The following is a 15,768-nucleotide window of genomic DNA, read 5'->3' as shown; positions in this document are numbered from 1 at the left end:
GGAGCAGAGTACAGTAAACCCAGGAGGTAGGCAGAGACGGGACCAGGGTGGCTGAGCCGGCCCAGAAGACGGACCTCTGTGGGCACCTCCTCTGGTCACTCCCATCCTTGTGTTGCTGCAGCAATCTGGTAACCATATGCCCTGGGGCCACAGAAGAACTAAACACCCTGGCTAGAAGAGCTGTGAATTTCCAGATGTGAAAGTTGGAAATCCTGCACACTCAGGACTAGCTGGGCCTGAGGTCACCCAGCGTGGCTCCTTGGGCATGAATCACAGAAAGGAAACAGCTATTAAGCACTGGGAAATGGATTCGGGATCCTCTCTGCCCAACGCCCTGGAGAAAGTGAAGTCAAACGGAGTCACTCGTGCTGGGCCCCGGGTGTCCATAAAGGTGAAGTGGACTCTCCCTTCTCCCTGGCCAGGGCCAGCAGGGCTCACAGATATGGACACCCTGCTTCTTGAGGCTGGTTTTGCTTTTGCCCCCCTGCCGGGGTGCTCCCTGGGTGTAGCTGGAAGAATAGATCGAAGGGCCCCTACGTGCTTGTTTCCTGCCGGGCTTCCTGTGATTATGAGGGCACCCGTTGCCACGGAAACCATCACATGAGGAAATCAGCAGATAAGATCACAGCTTCTAGGAAAAGGACCTCGAGTGCTTTTTTGGTGGGGGGGTGTGGAGTAGTCAGTGGCTTCGTATTTAAATTTGAACAAGAAACGGTCACTGGGTGCGGCGGGTTAAAAAAATGGACAAGCCTGGGTGCAAGGCTTAATGTCTCGTGGCCGAGAGTGAGCCGGAGGTCTGGCTGGCAGCAGAGGTGCTGGCGGGACATGGACGCTCTCAGTGTTTCCCATCATGCTCTGGGGTTCTTAGCCGTCAAAAAAATTTGTTGCACACCTGCTAGGTGCCAGGAACTGTGCAAGCTGCTGGATGCAGACAGTGACTAAGATTGACGTGGTCCCTTTCTTTGGGCTGCTTCTAGCAGCAAAACTGGTCTTTGAGACAAAGGATGGGAAAGTTCCCAGGACCCGTGGCGTTGGAGAAGCACCCAAGGATACATGCCATCTACATTTCCTCCTTTCCCAGACGCTTGCAAAAGATGTCAGAAGGCGTCATCAAGACTGGTAGACCAATGTCTGCTTCCCCTGGGGTAGCCCATCGTTTCAGACCTGAACTGCCTCCGCTCCCTTCTTCCCTTCCTCACTCTCTTGTCACCACAGACCAGACTGAGCTCGCCTTGGTCCAGCTAGCAGGCCAGAGCCATAAAGATCAAGTCCCAAGGGAAACTCTTAGAGCCCCCCACTCCCCAGTCTCAGGAACTGCATCCCATCCCCCGGCCCGTCCCATCAGCCCACGATGGGGGAAATTCAGACTCTGTGAGGACGCACTGCGGCCACTCCCCACCAGGATGCTTCTTCCAAGCTTTCGGCTCTCCGTGATCAGGGCAGTGAGGCCATTCATCGTCGTCAAAGAGCATTAAACGTTCAGTAGAAGACGGTTAAAATTTGCCAGGAACCAAGAGGTTAGGGAGTTTGCCAAAGTTGCACAGCCAATAAAGCCCCGCATTGACCCAGCTGGCAGCCTGTGCCTTTTATTGGAACGGATTTTACAACAGCACCCAATGGAGTGAAGAGAGCGGAGAAGTGGTTTGCTTCCTTTGTACCCTTTGTCTTTGACCCCTCCTGCAGCAGACATGCTCGGGGACCCTCTGGGGGACAAGGCGGCTCCCAGCCCGTCTCATGCCACCACTTCCGCAATCGGAAAAACAGGGCAAGGACAACATTCTGATGTATAACCACTCACGTGGTGCCTCGGGGGCACCAGGGCACCAACTCCTGGTCTTGCAGCAGAGTCCCAGAGGACCCGCGGTGCCAATCTTCGACCCTTTAGTCATCATCATCCCGGGGCAGAGAAGGGCAGGAGGGGGCTCAGAGCAACAGCACTGAGCCACCAGTGTGGAAGCATCCTGTATTTTTAATGACTGGTACAGCCACTGCTGTGCAACCAGGCAGAATACAGTCCCAGTGCAAGGGACGAAATCCATTGGGAACTACGGCTGGTCCGGTGTCCAGGACGGCCGCCTTGCCCGCCTGCTTCTCCCCATGGCATCTGGGGGTGTGTTTTGATGGTTGACAGTTCTCTCTTCATCATCACCCCTTTGCACCTGGCAGGGCTTTATTTAACCCTTCCAGCCAATCAGAACTGGCAGGAGAATACGGGCTTGATTTCACAGAAGAGAACATCTAAGCTTGCCAGTCACAGCGAGGCCGCACATCCCACCCTCTTGCCACCCTGTCCCTTGGGAACCTCGGGGTCCACCTCTGTGGTCAGGTCACTCCTTATTATTAGAGAGGGGCTTGGTCCCCGGAGTGTCAAATGTAACAGGTTATACACAACAGATCATGGCTGGCCTTTTCACACTCCCCATCGTCATTGAGGGAAAGCAGCTTGAAGAGTGGTCAGCCCCATTGTAAAGAAACAGAAAGGGCAACACACTGTAAACTGTTCCCTTCTTGGAGCTCAGACTAACCTTCTATCTGCCTTCCTGTTAGTATCCACATTCAGCACTTTTCTTCTTTTCAGCATTAAAGTCATTCTCTGTGGGAGGAGAATGTAACTTTGATCTTTAGAGATCCCTTTAAATGTGGTTAGGGTCAAAAAAGTGACTGTGAAAACTCAATGTCAACAGGCAAAGGCAAATACCCATGGGAGACGTGGAGAAGCATCTAATGGGAGACGGTGATTAACAGGGGCCTCCGGCTCTGGATTCTGTTACATGGCCATCTTTATGGAACGCCAAGACCCTCTCCTCTGAACTCATTTAGGCTCATTCCCTTAATTTATTAAACTCCATTAAATAAAGTACTTTCATCTGCAAAGGATTCCCATTCCATCTTCTAGGGACTTGGCTGGCTGCCTTTCTCTTGGGCGGGCCACAGCAGAAGCCCCCTCCCCAGTTAGTGAAGATCTAAGTGACAAGGAGTGGGCATGGAGGCCTGGGGGCGGGGCAGGGATGAGGTTAGAAATTTCAATAAGCTGCTTTAGAAATCAGCCAAACACGCTGAGTTTCCAGGGCCGATTTGGCCGTGCGGCAGAGCCCAGGATAGGATTAGACAGAGTTAGCAAACGGGGAACGGTTTGGGGGGAAGAGTATAAGCTTTGCAGTCAGGCTATGGGTTGGAGAGTCACTAGTTCAGGTTTCTTTACAGTAATAGGAGAGTCCTAACTCACATCCTAAAAGGCTAAATGAGGTGATGGTTGTGAAAGTTCCTTGAAAGCTTCATGTCATCACATTATACTTGTTCTGTTTGTTCTAATTTAAAAAGTGGTCCCTGCTTGTTGTTTGTTTTCTCACCGTTGTTTGTCTGGGGTAATTTCCCTACATGGTTCTCAGAGGAGTCAGGCCTTATGGCTGAGTCTGACCCTCCCTCACTGTACGAACCTGGAGAGGTTAGGCTTTGGGCCTCCGCTTCCCCACGGAGTCTGTCCTGGCACTGACTGCTGCCAGCCCCTGCCCGGAACCATAGTGAGAAGGTTACTCACAGGATCCTCCTCTACCTCCTTTGAATATGGATCTCTTGTTGCTGATTAAAGTGATAGGAGATGCTCCAGTCGCTACATGAGAAATCACCCCCAAATCTAGTGGCACAAAACAATTATTAATGCTTATGAGTTCTGTCAACCTGCGTTGAAGGTTCCTCACTCCCAGGCCTGGAGGCTGATGCTGGCTGGTGGCTGGTGGCCTCAGCTGCTCTGTGTGTGGACCTCTCCATGTAGTTTCTCTGCTCGGGCTGGTGTGGGCTTCCTCACGGGATGGTGGCTGGTTTCCAAGGGCTAGAGGCCCAAGAGAGAACGAGAAGCAGGTGGAAGTCGCAATGTGTCTATCGCCTGCCCTTGGAAGTCCTGCAAGGCCACTTGTGCCACCTTCCACTTGCTGAGGCGTCATAAAGTCTCCTCTGGGTTCAAGGGGAGGGAAATAGACGCAGCCTCTCGGTGGGGAGTGGCAAAGGTTGGAAATACCGATGTGGCTGTTTTGGGGCAAAGGCAACCTTCCCGACCTGAGCAGGGTACCTGCGCTGCTCCGCGCAGAAGAGCTTTCAGTTAAAGTTGGGTGACTGATCGATGTTTCCACCTTCTTCCTTATCCAACTTTGCAGAACATTTACCTCCTCTTCCCTTTGGCACCTGCCCTCTGTGGGATGGAAATAACGGGCAATATTTGGGCACAGGGCTGGCAATTAGAAGGGAGGGAGAGGCCAAAGGTTTGAGCAAACTCACAGGAGCCACCTCTCCTGACACTTCAGATGAGAATGTGCTGACCAACCCCCCAGCGCCCACACACACACACACACACACACACACACACACACACACACACGCTGCTGCAGAGCCTGCTGGTTTCCCAAAACAGAGAAGACAGAGGACTTTGCTCCCTAGAATCCTGTCTGCATTTTGTATGCTCTCTGGCTGCCAGGAGAAGGGACTTCACGTCATTATGCAAAGGATGTAATCAAAAGCCACAGCTCGCGGGCTCCCTGCGGTGACCCAGGGATGAGCTTTCCAGAGGCCTGGTCTGGGAGTCGTGGACCCACTGAGCAGGGGCAGAGGCAGGGAACTCAGTCTGGTCGCTTTTGACATCTTTTTCACTTGCTCCAGCAGAGTTCCTGAGCCACTGAGAGCTGTCCTTACAAGTTTCGGGGCAGGACAGGGGAGAGGAGGGGAAGGAAACGACGTAGGGTCAGTTCTTCTCAGGCGCATCTTTTGGGTCATTCCCTGTGCTAGAAATAAATACTCAGCCTCATTGTAAGAATCAGGAAAGGGTGGGGGGAAATTGGGTCTTTTCCTTCTCTAACTCCATTTGGCCCATCACCGTGGCCTGTGTGTGTCCTTGCCGCACATGGACGACGGCAGACATCTCTTCCATGCACTCCTGCAGAGAATGGGGAGATCCTCACGGCACCCTCTCCAGCATTTTCCCCCTCTGCCTGCATCTCTGCTAAGGTCTTTGGGGATGCAGTTGTTGGCTCACCCCTGATGTCAGCCCGGCCATCATGTGGCCATGCTCTGACCACATCCCCCATCACTCAACTGATGTGAGCATGGAAAATATCCTTTGCTTAATCTAAGGGAAACAAATGGTGGAAGACACATCTGCTGGTATTTTTAAAAAAAAAGGAAAAGAGAGGGGAAAAAAGTATGTATGACAAATTCCAAACTAAGGGAAGTTTATTTATTAGTGAATTCACAGTTATGCACGTGGCATTCTTCTGATATTTACTACATGCCTGAGGTAGGATGAGTGGGTGCTGGCCACCTCCTCCCCTCGTTTGCAGGATTATTTCAGTGCCTTATCTGTGCCTCCTAGAGGCCTGAATTCAGAAGCTAGAAAGAGAGAGAGGGCTGAAGCTGCAATGGAGCAATCTGATGGTTTGCAAGGAGAAGGAGAAACATAGATTAGGAAGTAGGTTCTCTTTTCTAGAAGCCCATGGCATCTGCATTTCAAATCCAACTATTATCTTCAAACCCTTTCATTTTGAACCTTGGGCAACCTTGGTTACTTTTAAGTAACCAACACAGTTGAGAAGAAGGAATCTCTCAGGCTTTATCTGTCTCCCCTCGCCCTGCCCCCATCTCCAACCCAAAGGGTCCCAAGGCATCTCTCAGCATTGTGCTTCTTTTAAAAAAAAACTTTTTTTTTTTTTGTTTGTTTTGTTTTAGTGTTTGCTGTGTCCTAAGAACTTTAGGCTCTTGATTTAGGGAGTTCACTTACCTCGTTTTATATTTATTCAAAATCTGCCAGATTAGGTACTGTTATTATCACCATTCTACAGATGAGGAAATGAAGTTTGTAAAGTATAAATAAATTGCACTAGGTGGTGCATTGACGACTAACTGATGGAACTTGGACTGGAACTCAAATCTTTCTGACTCCAAAGATTGTGCTCTGTGTGCATCTCAACAGACATAAAGAGTTACCCTCAAAGAAGTTATAGTCTAACTGGGAGGTGGATGGTAATGGTTAAGTGCCCAGACAGCAGATCTGAATTGGAATCCCAGGTCACACTCACTTGCTACGTCACCTGAGCTAGTGAGTTCACTTCTCTGAATATCCATTTCCTTATCTGAAAAATAGAGATGATAACAGTACATCCCTCGGAGAATTGCAGGGAGGATTAAATTAGATCGCTCAGGGAAACTGGATTTGCTCTAAATAAATGCTATGATAATCGTCTGCTGCTTTGATCTGTTTTCTATAATGATGACAGGGATGTATTATAAGTGATGTGTTAAAGGCACCTGAACACAAATTGGGTAAGAAGCACCGAGACTAGTGCCCTCTGGCCGTGTCCATCTGCTGGCTCCCTGGGCCAGCAGGGCATCCTGGGAAGGAACGCTGACACAGTTTGGTCAGCATTTCTGCGACCAGTATGACTATCCGCTTAGCTCGGAAGTCAAGCTGCCATTCCAAGTAGTTGCCCTTGCCTGAGTGCTCTGGTAAACGGGTCAAGTGGGATACTGTTGTGCTGGACCACTTCCCTGCTTGGAGTCAAGGGGCCCTGTGCCTCCCTCTGGGTCTAGGTCTCAGTGGCTGAGGGACCAGAGCATCCTAAGTGACAGGCCTTTCCTTCCCAGCACTCAGCAGAGCAAAGGGATGTGCTTCGCAGAATCCAGTTACTAAGCAAGTCAGGGCTGGCTTCCCAGGGACAGCGACAAGGGCCGAGAGAGACCCCAGACTGAGCACCACACGGGATTAGGGCCACACCCTCTGTCCTTCCCAACGAAGTCAGTTTCCCTGCCATGTGCTCTGCAGCAACCCAGACTCAGCAAGGCTTTAAAGGATCATTTGACTTCCTCTGAATGAAGGGATCAGTGTCAGGTCCAAAGTCAAAAGGAGAAGTGAAGGAACCCAGCCACCCCGAGAACAGTGTGTGAACGTTTATGCTGACGTTCTCTCTGTCTTCAGCCCATCATCCTGGAGGTAAACACCCAGCAACCATCCCTCAGTATAAAGGTCTTGAACCCCAACTGTGTACTCATTCCTGTAAAGAGTTTTAAGTACAAGTAAGAGTTTCATGTTGAAACTTTTATAAGTTTTAAGAATTTAAGTAAAAGTAAACAGCTTCTAAGACATGGGGAAAATAACAAGAGGCACAAGTGTGTAACAGGCTACAGGCACGTTGTTGATCCGACGGCCAGCTGACAGCTCCTCAGCTGGGCAAAGCAGCTCCTTGGTGCCGACGCCCCCATCAACTCTCCCCCAGGGACTTCCGGGACCCCCAGTGGGGACAAGGTTCTGTCACACAAGCACGACGGCCACACTCACGTCAGGCCGTGCTCCCGTCGGCCTCTTCCTGCCCCATGCCCGTCTTCCTACAATGCGCCGCTGCCCCAAAAGCAGCTTGGAAAAGGCTCGCCACTGCCCGTTGGGAACGTGCCGTGGGCTTGGTCTCGGGACACCCCCAAAGCTCCAGCCTTGAATGGCAAAACGCCGTTGTTTCCTTTCAGAGCCAGTGTGAATCTTCTCCCCAGCTCTCACGCTCCACCAGGACCCCGAAGCAGCTTGTCTGGGGCCTGGTCTCCCCAAATCTACGATCCCCACTTCATGGTCCTCATCTCCTTCCCCTGCTCGTGTTAGGTTTTCTGATCCAGTCCAGGAGGCCAGACAAGGAACCGTTCTCTAGCATCTTCTCTCTCCCCAGCTTCTCCCAGCCACCAACTCTTTTCTCCACCACGTGATGAAATTTTTTAAGAAAGCCTTTTCCCTATCAATGGCTGCAAACAGAAAAGTGTGTGTGTGTGTGTGTGTGTGTGTGTGTGTGTGTACGTGTATGTTTACCCAAGCAGTAGTCTCACTGGACCTTTCAAAGCTCAAATGAGTCACAGGGCATCATTATCAGGGAAGGTTTCATGGAGCAAGGAAGATTTCATTTACCTACAAAATGGGAAGAATCGGATGTGTGTCCGGAGCAGGGGGCAAAGAAAGGATGCTCCCAGCGCACGGGCTCACAAAGTCTAAGACACAGGAGGGCACTTGAAGGCCTGTTTAGTGGAGCAGTGGAAACAGCGAGCCTGGGGCAGGAGGTGCAGCCTGGGCGTCGTGAACGGGGAACGTGGACGGTGGGCCGCCGGGGCGAAGCTGAGTTCTTGGAAAACAGGCAGATGAGAATAGATTTGCGATGGATGAAACCGAGGATGCTCTCGGAGGGAGCTGAGCCGGGGTTGTGGCAGATGACGGTATTTACAGCTTTCAAGGGAGCTGGCGGGGGAACGTGCAGGGTGGGCTGGGTGAGGGACTGGGTGCTCGCTCACGGAGGAAAGAGTCTGAAAAACACAGCAGAGGGAGGCGAGGACAGGACTGGACAGAAAGGGGAAGGAGAGGTGTTCTGGAGTAAACCAGGGTCCTCTCCTCCGGAGACGTGGCCCCTTTGACTGGAGTTTCCTTTGATTGTGAACTGAAGGAAACTTTTTCCCAAAATGAGTTCAAACCGGTTTTGTACCATTTACCACACTGCACTTTGTCCTGTAAAGCATGTTTTCTCATCTACTTAAGAAGTCTCTCCTCGGTCAGCCCCCAGAAATCCCAGCTTGGTCTTATCTGGCCTCTATTGCAACCTCTTTGCCGTGAACCCTGGTTTCACCATCTGCTTGGTCCCTCTGCCTTGACTACCCTGCTTCTCTGCTCCCTGACCTGCCATCTCGGGGGATAATGATGGTAGGGAACTTTGCCCGAGTATCACTATCCCCGGTCCTGCCTCCCAGGCCTCCTGGCCTCCGTTATTCCATCATCCTCTCCCCCAACCCAGAGGAAAGGAGATGGAAGAAATACCTTAATTGGAAACGCCAAGATTTGCGCATGATCAAGCAAGCATGTCAGCCGCTCTCCACGGCGGAAGATGATACCTGATTCCTTAGGTGTAGTCTGTTTTTGTAGCAGAACTGGTGACTGTTCATCCGTCACCAAAAGGGCATTCATGAGTCCTAGTTGGTAATGCATCTCCGCTCCTAGTGTAGAACCCCAGGAAGTTCATGGGCTCAGATTCAGGCCTCTGGAAGATGACAGTGACTTTTCAAGTTGACTTTTCAACTTGGAACCACTGTGTTCCTGGAGGACAGTTCAGATCCCTGGTTCGGGGTGTGGAGCCAGCGCGGATCCCTAATTGAAATGGACGATGGATATCATAACCAACAGACAAATGGTTCCAAGAAGCACAACTTTCCTCTGAGTATGACACAGGGCAGCAGGTGGAAAGTGAAGGGCCCCAGTAGATTTTAGGTCTGAATCAAGGGACCCGCCCTGTCCTTTCCATACTGTGCAGGCAGCTCAGCTTTGAAACTGCCGTCTCCGGCCATGTCTATGCTCTGCAAAGCCTTCTGGTGTAGGAGCAGACTTCCCGGTCTATGTTCCAGTTATTCTTTCCTGATCCCAGCCGGAAACAGCTGCAGAAGAGCCTCTTCCTTTGAAGTATGGCTGTCCTCCTGCTGGGGTTGAGAACAGCCGTGGGAGAAAGGGCGACACTTAGCTGGTAGAGCAGATTGTAATTTTATGGGTATGGGAGCAGGGGCTAAAGTAAAGGTGCCACAGTTTGGCTGCGATAGCAAAATACCACCGACAGTGTGGCTCAGGCAACAGAAATGCATTTTCTCCCAGCTCTGAGAGCCGGAAATCCAACATGGGGTGCTGGCGGGTCCTGAGGCCTCTTCTTGGCTTGCAGATAAGCTGCCCCCTTGCTGCTTCCCCACATGGTGGTCCCTCTGTGCCCACCACCCCTGGTGTCTCTCCACGTTTCCAAATATCCTCCTCTTATAAGGACATCAGTCATGTTGGATTAGGACCTACCCAAAAGGCCTCATTTCAACTTAAGCATCTCTTTAAAAATCTTATCTCGAAATACAGTCAGATTCTGAGGAACTGGGGTTAGGGCTTCAACATATGAATTTTAAGGGAACGACTCGGACCATAGCAGGTGGCCTAAGAGAATCTTTACTTGAAGCTAATAACCATCAAAGCTAACTTTACTGGGTGTCACTCTGTGCCAGAGACTGTGCTGGACATTCCTCCTGTAATATTACATCACCTCTCCACGATTACAGATTGTGTAATTATACTTAGATTATATTGATTATAATTAATTCTAGATGGTGAGTTACTACCTTTTCTGAAACGTGGTCAACTTGATTTGGTGGAATTGTGTGATCTAGTGACGATCACACCCCAGTCCACGACCTGGGTCGCTGTGATCTGCCATGAGCTAGATGATGAGGGAATCTCATTACCCTGCTTTGGTCGGTAGACCTCCGGAAAGGGCGATGCTGCCGCCGTTCTTTGTCCGCCGTCTCCACCTGTCCCGGCAGGTGATGGGACAGTAGGCATGGGAAGATCAGCCCTGCCTCCTCCATCCACATAGCTGGGATTCCGCCCTCTTTCCTGGGCAGGCTGAATCCTCACAATCAGGGCTGGAAACTGTCATCTGAAGGAATCAGGCAGGAAAGGATGAAGGAGCACTGTGTCCCGGGGAGGCAGGCAGCCTCCCATCTGCATCTCAGATGTGTAAGATACCCCAGCACATCCTAGAGCACCTCTAAGCAAACAAGCTAGACACCTGTACCTAGGTCTTCTCATTCAATCACCTATCAACTCTGAAAAAGCTATTCTTATTCCTGTTTGCAGAGAAGAAAACTGAAACTGGAGGGGACCACAACCCTGGGCCTCACCCTTCTTCCCTGGTGTGGCCTTGAGCCACATACTTAACCTCTTCGGGTGGGTCTCACTGGCCTCACCTGTAAAAGAAATGTCCCCACTCCTATGCCCCATAGCTTGACTGCTTCCCCAGCTAGTAAGGGGCACTTCTGTTTATCCCGAGAGAGCCCAGGGTTCAACCACCACCCCAACCCACGCGTGTGCTCTGTGTGACCATTCTTCCTGGCCTTCCACTCCCCACACTCCTTTCTGGGGGTCCCAGCCTATAGACCCAACAGATGGACACACTCCCGGCGGTCTGCATCCCCGCTCCACTCCCCAGACTGCCTCATCACCCAGGGTACCCTGCAGAGAACCCATCAAGCTCGCGCAACTGGGCAGCCCTGGGCCAGCCTGCCGGTTCCCAGGGAGGGTAGGTGGGGAGTGGTGCTGGCTGAAGAGTGACACGGGGCTTCTGTCTCCTCTCTGCCCTCCAGGAGGCTCTGTCGGTGGTGAGCGACGACCAGTCCCTCTTCGACTCCGCCTACGGACCGGCGGCCCATCTCCCCAAGGCCGACATGACCGCCTCCGGGAGTCCCGACTACGGCCAGCCCCACAAGATCAACCCCCTGCCCCCGCAGCAGGAGTGGATGAATCAGCCCGTGAGGGTCAGTGTCAAGCGGGAGTACGACCACATGAACGGGTCCAGGTAAGCCCGCCAGTGAGAGGTCCAGTGAGAGGCCGGAAGCCCCCCTGCTCTCTGGGCTCCGAGGCAGCCCTCAGGCCCACGACACTAACGGGCACTTTTGGAGCATCTACGTTACGTCAGGCCCAGGTGCAGCCCCTCTTAGGGATAATGAAGCAATAAGACACTCTTCCGTGTCTTGTTCCAGATACTTGGCCTCTCTGGGTGGGTCTCACCAGAGCAAGGATGACCAAACCATTCTTGGAGTAAAAGTCCAGGATGATAATGAGGGTGAACACATCTGAGGGCTCCCCGTGCGAGGGAGGACACGTCACACTTGGAAAGTGTGTTGGGAGTTAGTGCCGCCCTGGGCCGGGAAGACTTTGCAGATAGAGATGGACAGGAGAGGACTGAGGAGAAGAAAATCATAGCGACGAGGGAGAGCACACCTGGGGGATGGGTGGCCCAGGGTCCAGTCCTGCCTCTGAATGTGGGCCAGTTACGGGTCCCTCTGAGCACCAGTGGCCTCCTTTCTGCATGGCTGGGGCATTTACTCTTCCATAGGCTTGTTACAAGGGTCGACAGTGATGCTGTAGGAGAAAGGACCCAGGACAGGGCCCTGGACTAGGAAAGCGCTGGATATCCCAATAGTGACCGTCATGAGCCAAGGTCGAAAATAGAGAACATGGTGCCTCGTTCATGAAACGTCAGGCAAGCCAAGGGGCCTACAGCACAGGGAGATAAAAACAGAAATTGAGAGAGCGCCCTGGGGCTTCCCCGGTGGCGCAGTGGTTGAGAGTCCGCCTGCCGATGCAGGGGATGCGGGTTTGTGCCCCGGTCCGGGAAGATCCCACATGCTGCGGAGCGGCTGGGCCCGTGAGACACGGCCGCTGAGCCTGCGCGTCCGGAGCCTGTGCTCCGCAACGGGAGAGGCCACAACAGTGAGAGGCCCGCGTACCGCAAAAAAAAAAAAAAAAAAAAAAATAGGGAATGTATTCCACATGCAAACGCCCACTTGAAACATAGACGTGACATCTGAACATCATCAGATCTGTGACTTGAAAGCTAAGGATCATTGTACACAGAGAGTGGGGAGGGGAGAGTCGGAAAGATAAGTAAAGAAGTTAGTGAAATATCCCAGGTAGGAAATCAGATGGTTCTGAACTAGAGTGATGGCACTGATTGTGGAAATAAAAGCGGAAAGACACGTGAGGGACATATCCGGGGGACAATTCACGGGGCTTAGGTGGATAAATATTGCACTGGGGGGAGGGGTTTGTGAGAGGAAAGAATCGAAGATTGGCAAAGCTTGGATGTTTCCAAGAAGGACAGTGCCAGCAGCAGTCACGGGGGTAGGAGGAGGACATGCTTTGAGTAGGGATGTCAACGTTGCCCATCAGATACGTCGGGAGCAATCAGTAGGACATTCAGATAAAAACATCTACGAGGCCCTGGAAACCGAAGCTCAGATACTACTGGGGTCTGGAATTTAGGCTTGGCCATCATTGTGGAAGAGTTCTAACTGTGCTGGTGGATGAGATCACGGAGGAAACAAGTCTAGAGAGAGCAGGAGGGCTGCACGGGTGGTGGGGAGGCCCCCCCCGGATGGCCCTGGTCTCGGACCTGCCTGTGGAAACGCCCAGTCCCAACACACTCCAACCCCACTGACCCAAACCAGCCACTGGGATCCCAGCCACCTCCCCAGCCTCTAGGATTTCAGGGAGGCTCAGGGGGTCCGAGCCAGGAACCCCTGCAGTGAGTGAGAATGAGGGTAACGACCTGCCCCCAGCGCAGGGAGGACGGAGTTTGTCAAACATCTTTCCACATTACCATTTGCTCCCACCACTCTCCCGTGAGGTCCATATTGTAATTGCGTCTTGACATACAGAGGCAAAGTGGGCTTTACGGTGGTAAATGACTTGCCTGAGGATTCAGAGGAGGCGGTGCTGGCCCCGGAGCCCAGGCTCTCGGATCCTGGCCCCCCGTGGCCCACCTTTCCGCCCCCTCTGCCTGCGTATTGTGCCTTTGCCACCGTCTCACGTCTGCCGACACCCACCCCGCAGCATGGAGGGCCGTTCAGCAAGGCCTCCCAAACCGGCCTGAACACAGGCACTCCAGATGCTTGCCGGCAATCCAGATCCACCCTTGGACAGGCTTTGGTCTGTTGTAGCCTGAATCCAACCCCCGCTCCCCTCCACTGCCCTTGCCCCATCCTAGCACCTATCCTTCTAAGCCACCTGGGAGCACCCTTCTTCCTCCCACTTCCTCTTGCCTTCCTGAAATCTCGTCGTCAGACAGCAGCCAGAGTCCTCCTTTCAGAATATTTAACTTTCTTGCTCAAAATCCTTTAACGGCTTATGACAAAAATCCAAAGTCCTTCAGCAGCCCTCTGACACCCTCTTCACCCTCCACCCCGTCTCTCTCCTTCCATCCACGCCGGCCACACAAGGCTCTAGCTGCTTCTGCATGCCAAGCATGTGTGTTCCTTCCTTCTGGAACATTCCTACTCCATCTGGTCTTCTGACTCTCTCCTTCACTTGTTTTACGTCTCTGCCAGAATGTCCCCTTCTCAGAGGCCTTCTCTGACCACCAGATCTAAAACAGCACCCGCCAGTATTCACCCTGCTTGGGTCCTTCCCGGCTCTCGGCACGCCCCTCACTAAAGGGTGGGCAGGGCTTCGATGGTTTACTGGGCAGCACCTGGCACGTGATCGTTGGCTGTTCAACACACGGTTGGTAAATATGTGAATGAATGTGTGGCTAACGCGAATCAAAGGCGAAGATGTTCCTCTACAGTCATGTAGGTCATCCGTGTACGAGCCGGGACAGAGACCCAGGTGAGCTGGCAGCGCCTCAGACCAGCCTGTGTCTGTGCTCAGGTGAGCCTGCATTCGTGAGCTGACTGCTCCCTCCCCTACTGCCAGGGGAGCCTCAAGCACTGCAAGATACTAATCCTGGGCAAAGAGGGTCCCACAAGGAAATCAGTTTTCAGAACCCCCTTGCCAGCTCGTCCCTGGCTCCGGTCACACCAGAAGCCAGCTGGAGACGAGTTGTGTGAAGACCCCAGGGACCAGGCGTGATATCTACCTGGCCCTGGTTACACAGAGCAGCCCCTGCTTTTGATCTGCCCGTCTTGACCAGAGTAGGTTGAGACTGATGTAGTCTCGCCCCTCCTGGGAAACAAAGAAGATCCAGTGGACTCTCAGAGCCAGGCAGGTGAGGCGCAGCCGTCACTGGCACCTCATAAATATCCTCTAAGTGCTCACATGGAAACCGGACGGGTGGGCAGCAGGGAGCAAGGATTTTCAGAAAAGATGTCTTTTCTTAAGATGGAACCACATCAGATCCCATTATTTGAAAACTCAAGAAGAAACAGTGTGTTGAAACAGATGCCGGCCTATTCAAATCTCTCACCTGCCACTCTGTGCTTCTGTCCTCCGAGTAACACTGATGATGGTACTTTTAATGCAAAAGATAATTCTTAACTTCAGATGAAAAAACCAGAGTGTAAAATTTGGGATCTCTTGGCTAACAGACTGAATCTGTGCTTTTCGAGGCAGTAGCCACTGGTCACACGTTGCTTTGGAGCACCTGAACTATGGCTTATGCAAAATGGACATGTGCGTGAAATATATTTTAATATACTGGCTTTAGAAGAGTTAGTGTAGAAAAAAAGTGAAATATCTCATTCATTTTTTATATTGTTTTTATTGAAATGATCATCTTTGGGTGGCATTGAATTAATATATGAATACATTTTAATATATTATTAAAATTCATATTACCTTGTTTTTTTATTTTAAAAACGTGGCTACTAGAAAATTTTAAATTATATATGTGGCCCCTTCCATTGGACAGTGCTGGGCTAGAATGTTTTGGACCGTCCCGTGATTCACTGTGAATTCTCTCCATGTTCTTTGTTAACTTGGGATTCTGAGTTAGTTGATGCTTATCAGAGACCCCACAGATACATGTGTCACTGGAGGAGGTATCCTGTGCACCTAAAGCTACAAGACCCTTCTTGCTTCCTATGCCGCTGGCAAGTCACAGGGCCTGGTGGAGAGACGGAGGTCTGAGGAGCTCATCGAAATTCGAGCTTGCCCGCGTTGAGGAATGTTCGCTCTCTTTCTCTGTACCTTCCCCTGTTGAATCTGTTAGCATGAGTTGCTCTTCAAACAGTGTGGCACACAGGCTCTGTGCTGGATGTACCCTTCAACATCTCGATCCCAGCTGTGGTCTGCAATTAACTCTCAGCTTCATCCTGTCCCAACCACGGGTTTTGGGGATAACATCCCATGAAGGAAAAAAATATATATCAACTTATAGAGGGGAAACGCAAAGACCCGCTTGCCTGACCTGCTGGACCAGAGTTTAGCATTAGTCTGCCCCGACGCTCCCTAGACTAGCCAGC

The 15,768-nt window shown here is 51.7% G+C and overlaps 1 protein-coding gene across 2 annotated transcripts in view; it reads left to right on the top strand.

The window, feature by feature from the left end:
- The window catches only part of FLI1 (Fli-1 proto-oncogene, ETS transcription factor), a 121,547-nt gene that overhangs the window by 59,329 nt on the left and 46,450 nt on the right, over positions 1 to 15,768 (top strand). For both annotated transcript variants that reach the window (XM_060017679.1, XM_060017681.1), the window contains one exon: positions 11,170 to 11,381. In XM_060017679.1, coding sequence (XP_059873662.1) covers positions 11,170 to 11,381 — 212 coding nt within the window. The remainder of the gene's footprint in view (positions 1 to 11,169; positions 11,382 to 15,768) is intronic.

The sequence above is a fragment of the Delphinus delphis genome, chromosome 8 (assembly GCF_949987515.2).
Source record: "Delphinus delphis chromosome 8, mDelDel1.2, whole genome shotgun sequence".
Lineage (NCBI taxonomy): Eukaryota > Metazoa > Chordata > Mammalia > Artiodactyla > Delphinidae > Delphinus > Delphinus delphis.
The sequence above is the reverse complement of the archived record's forward strand: the minus strand, read 5'-3'. Positions and strand labels throughout refer to the sequence as shown.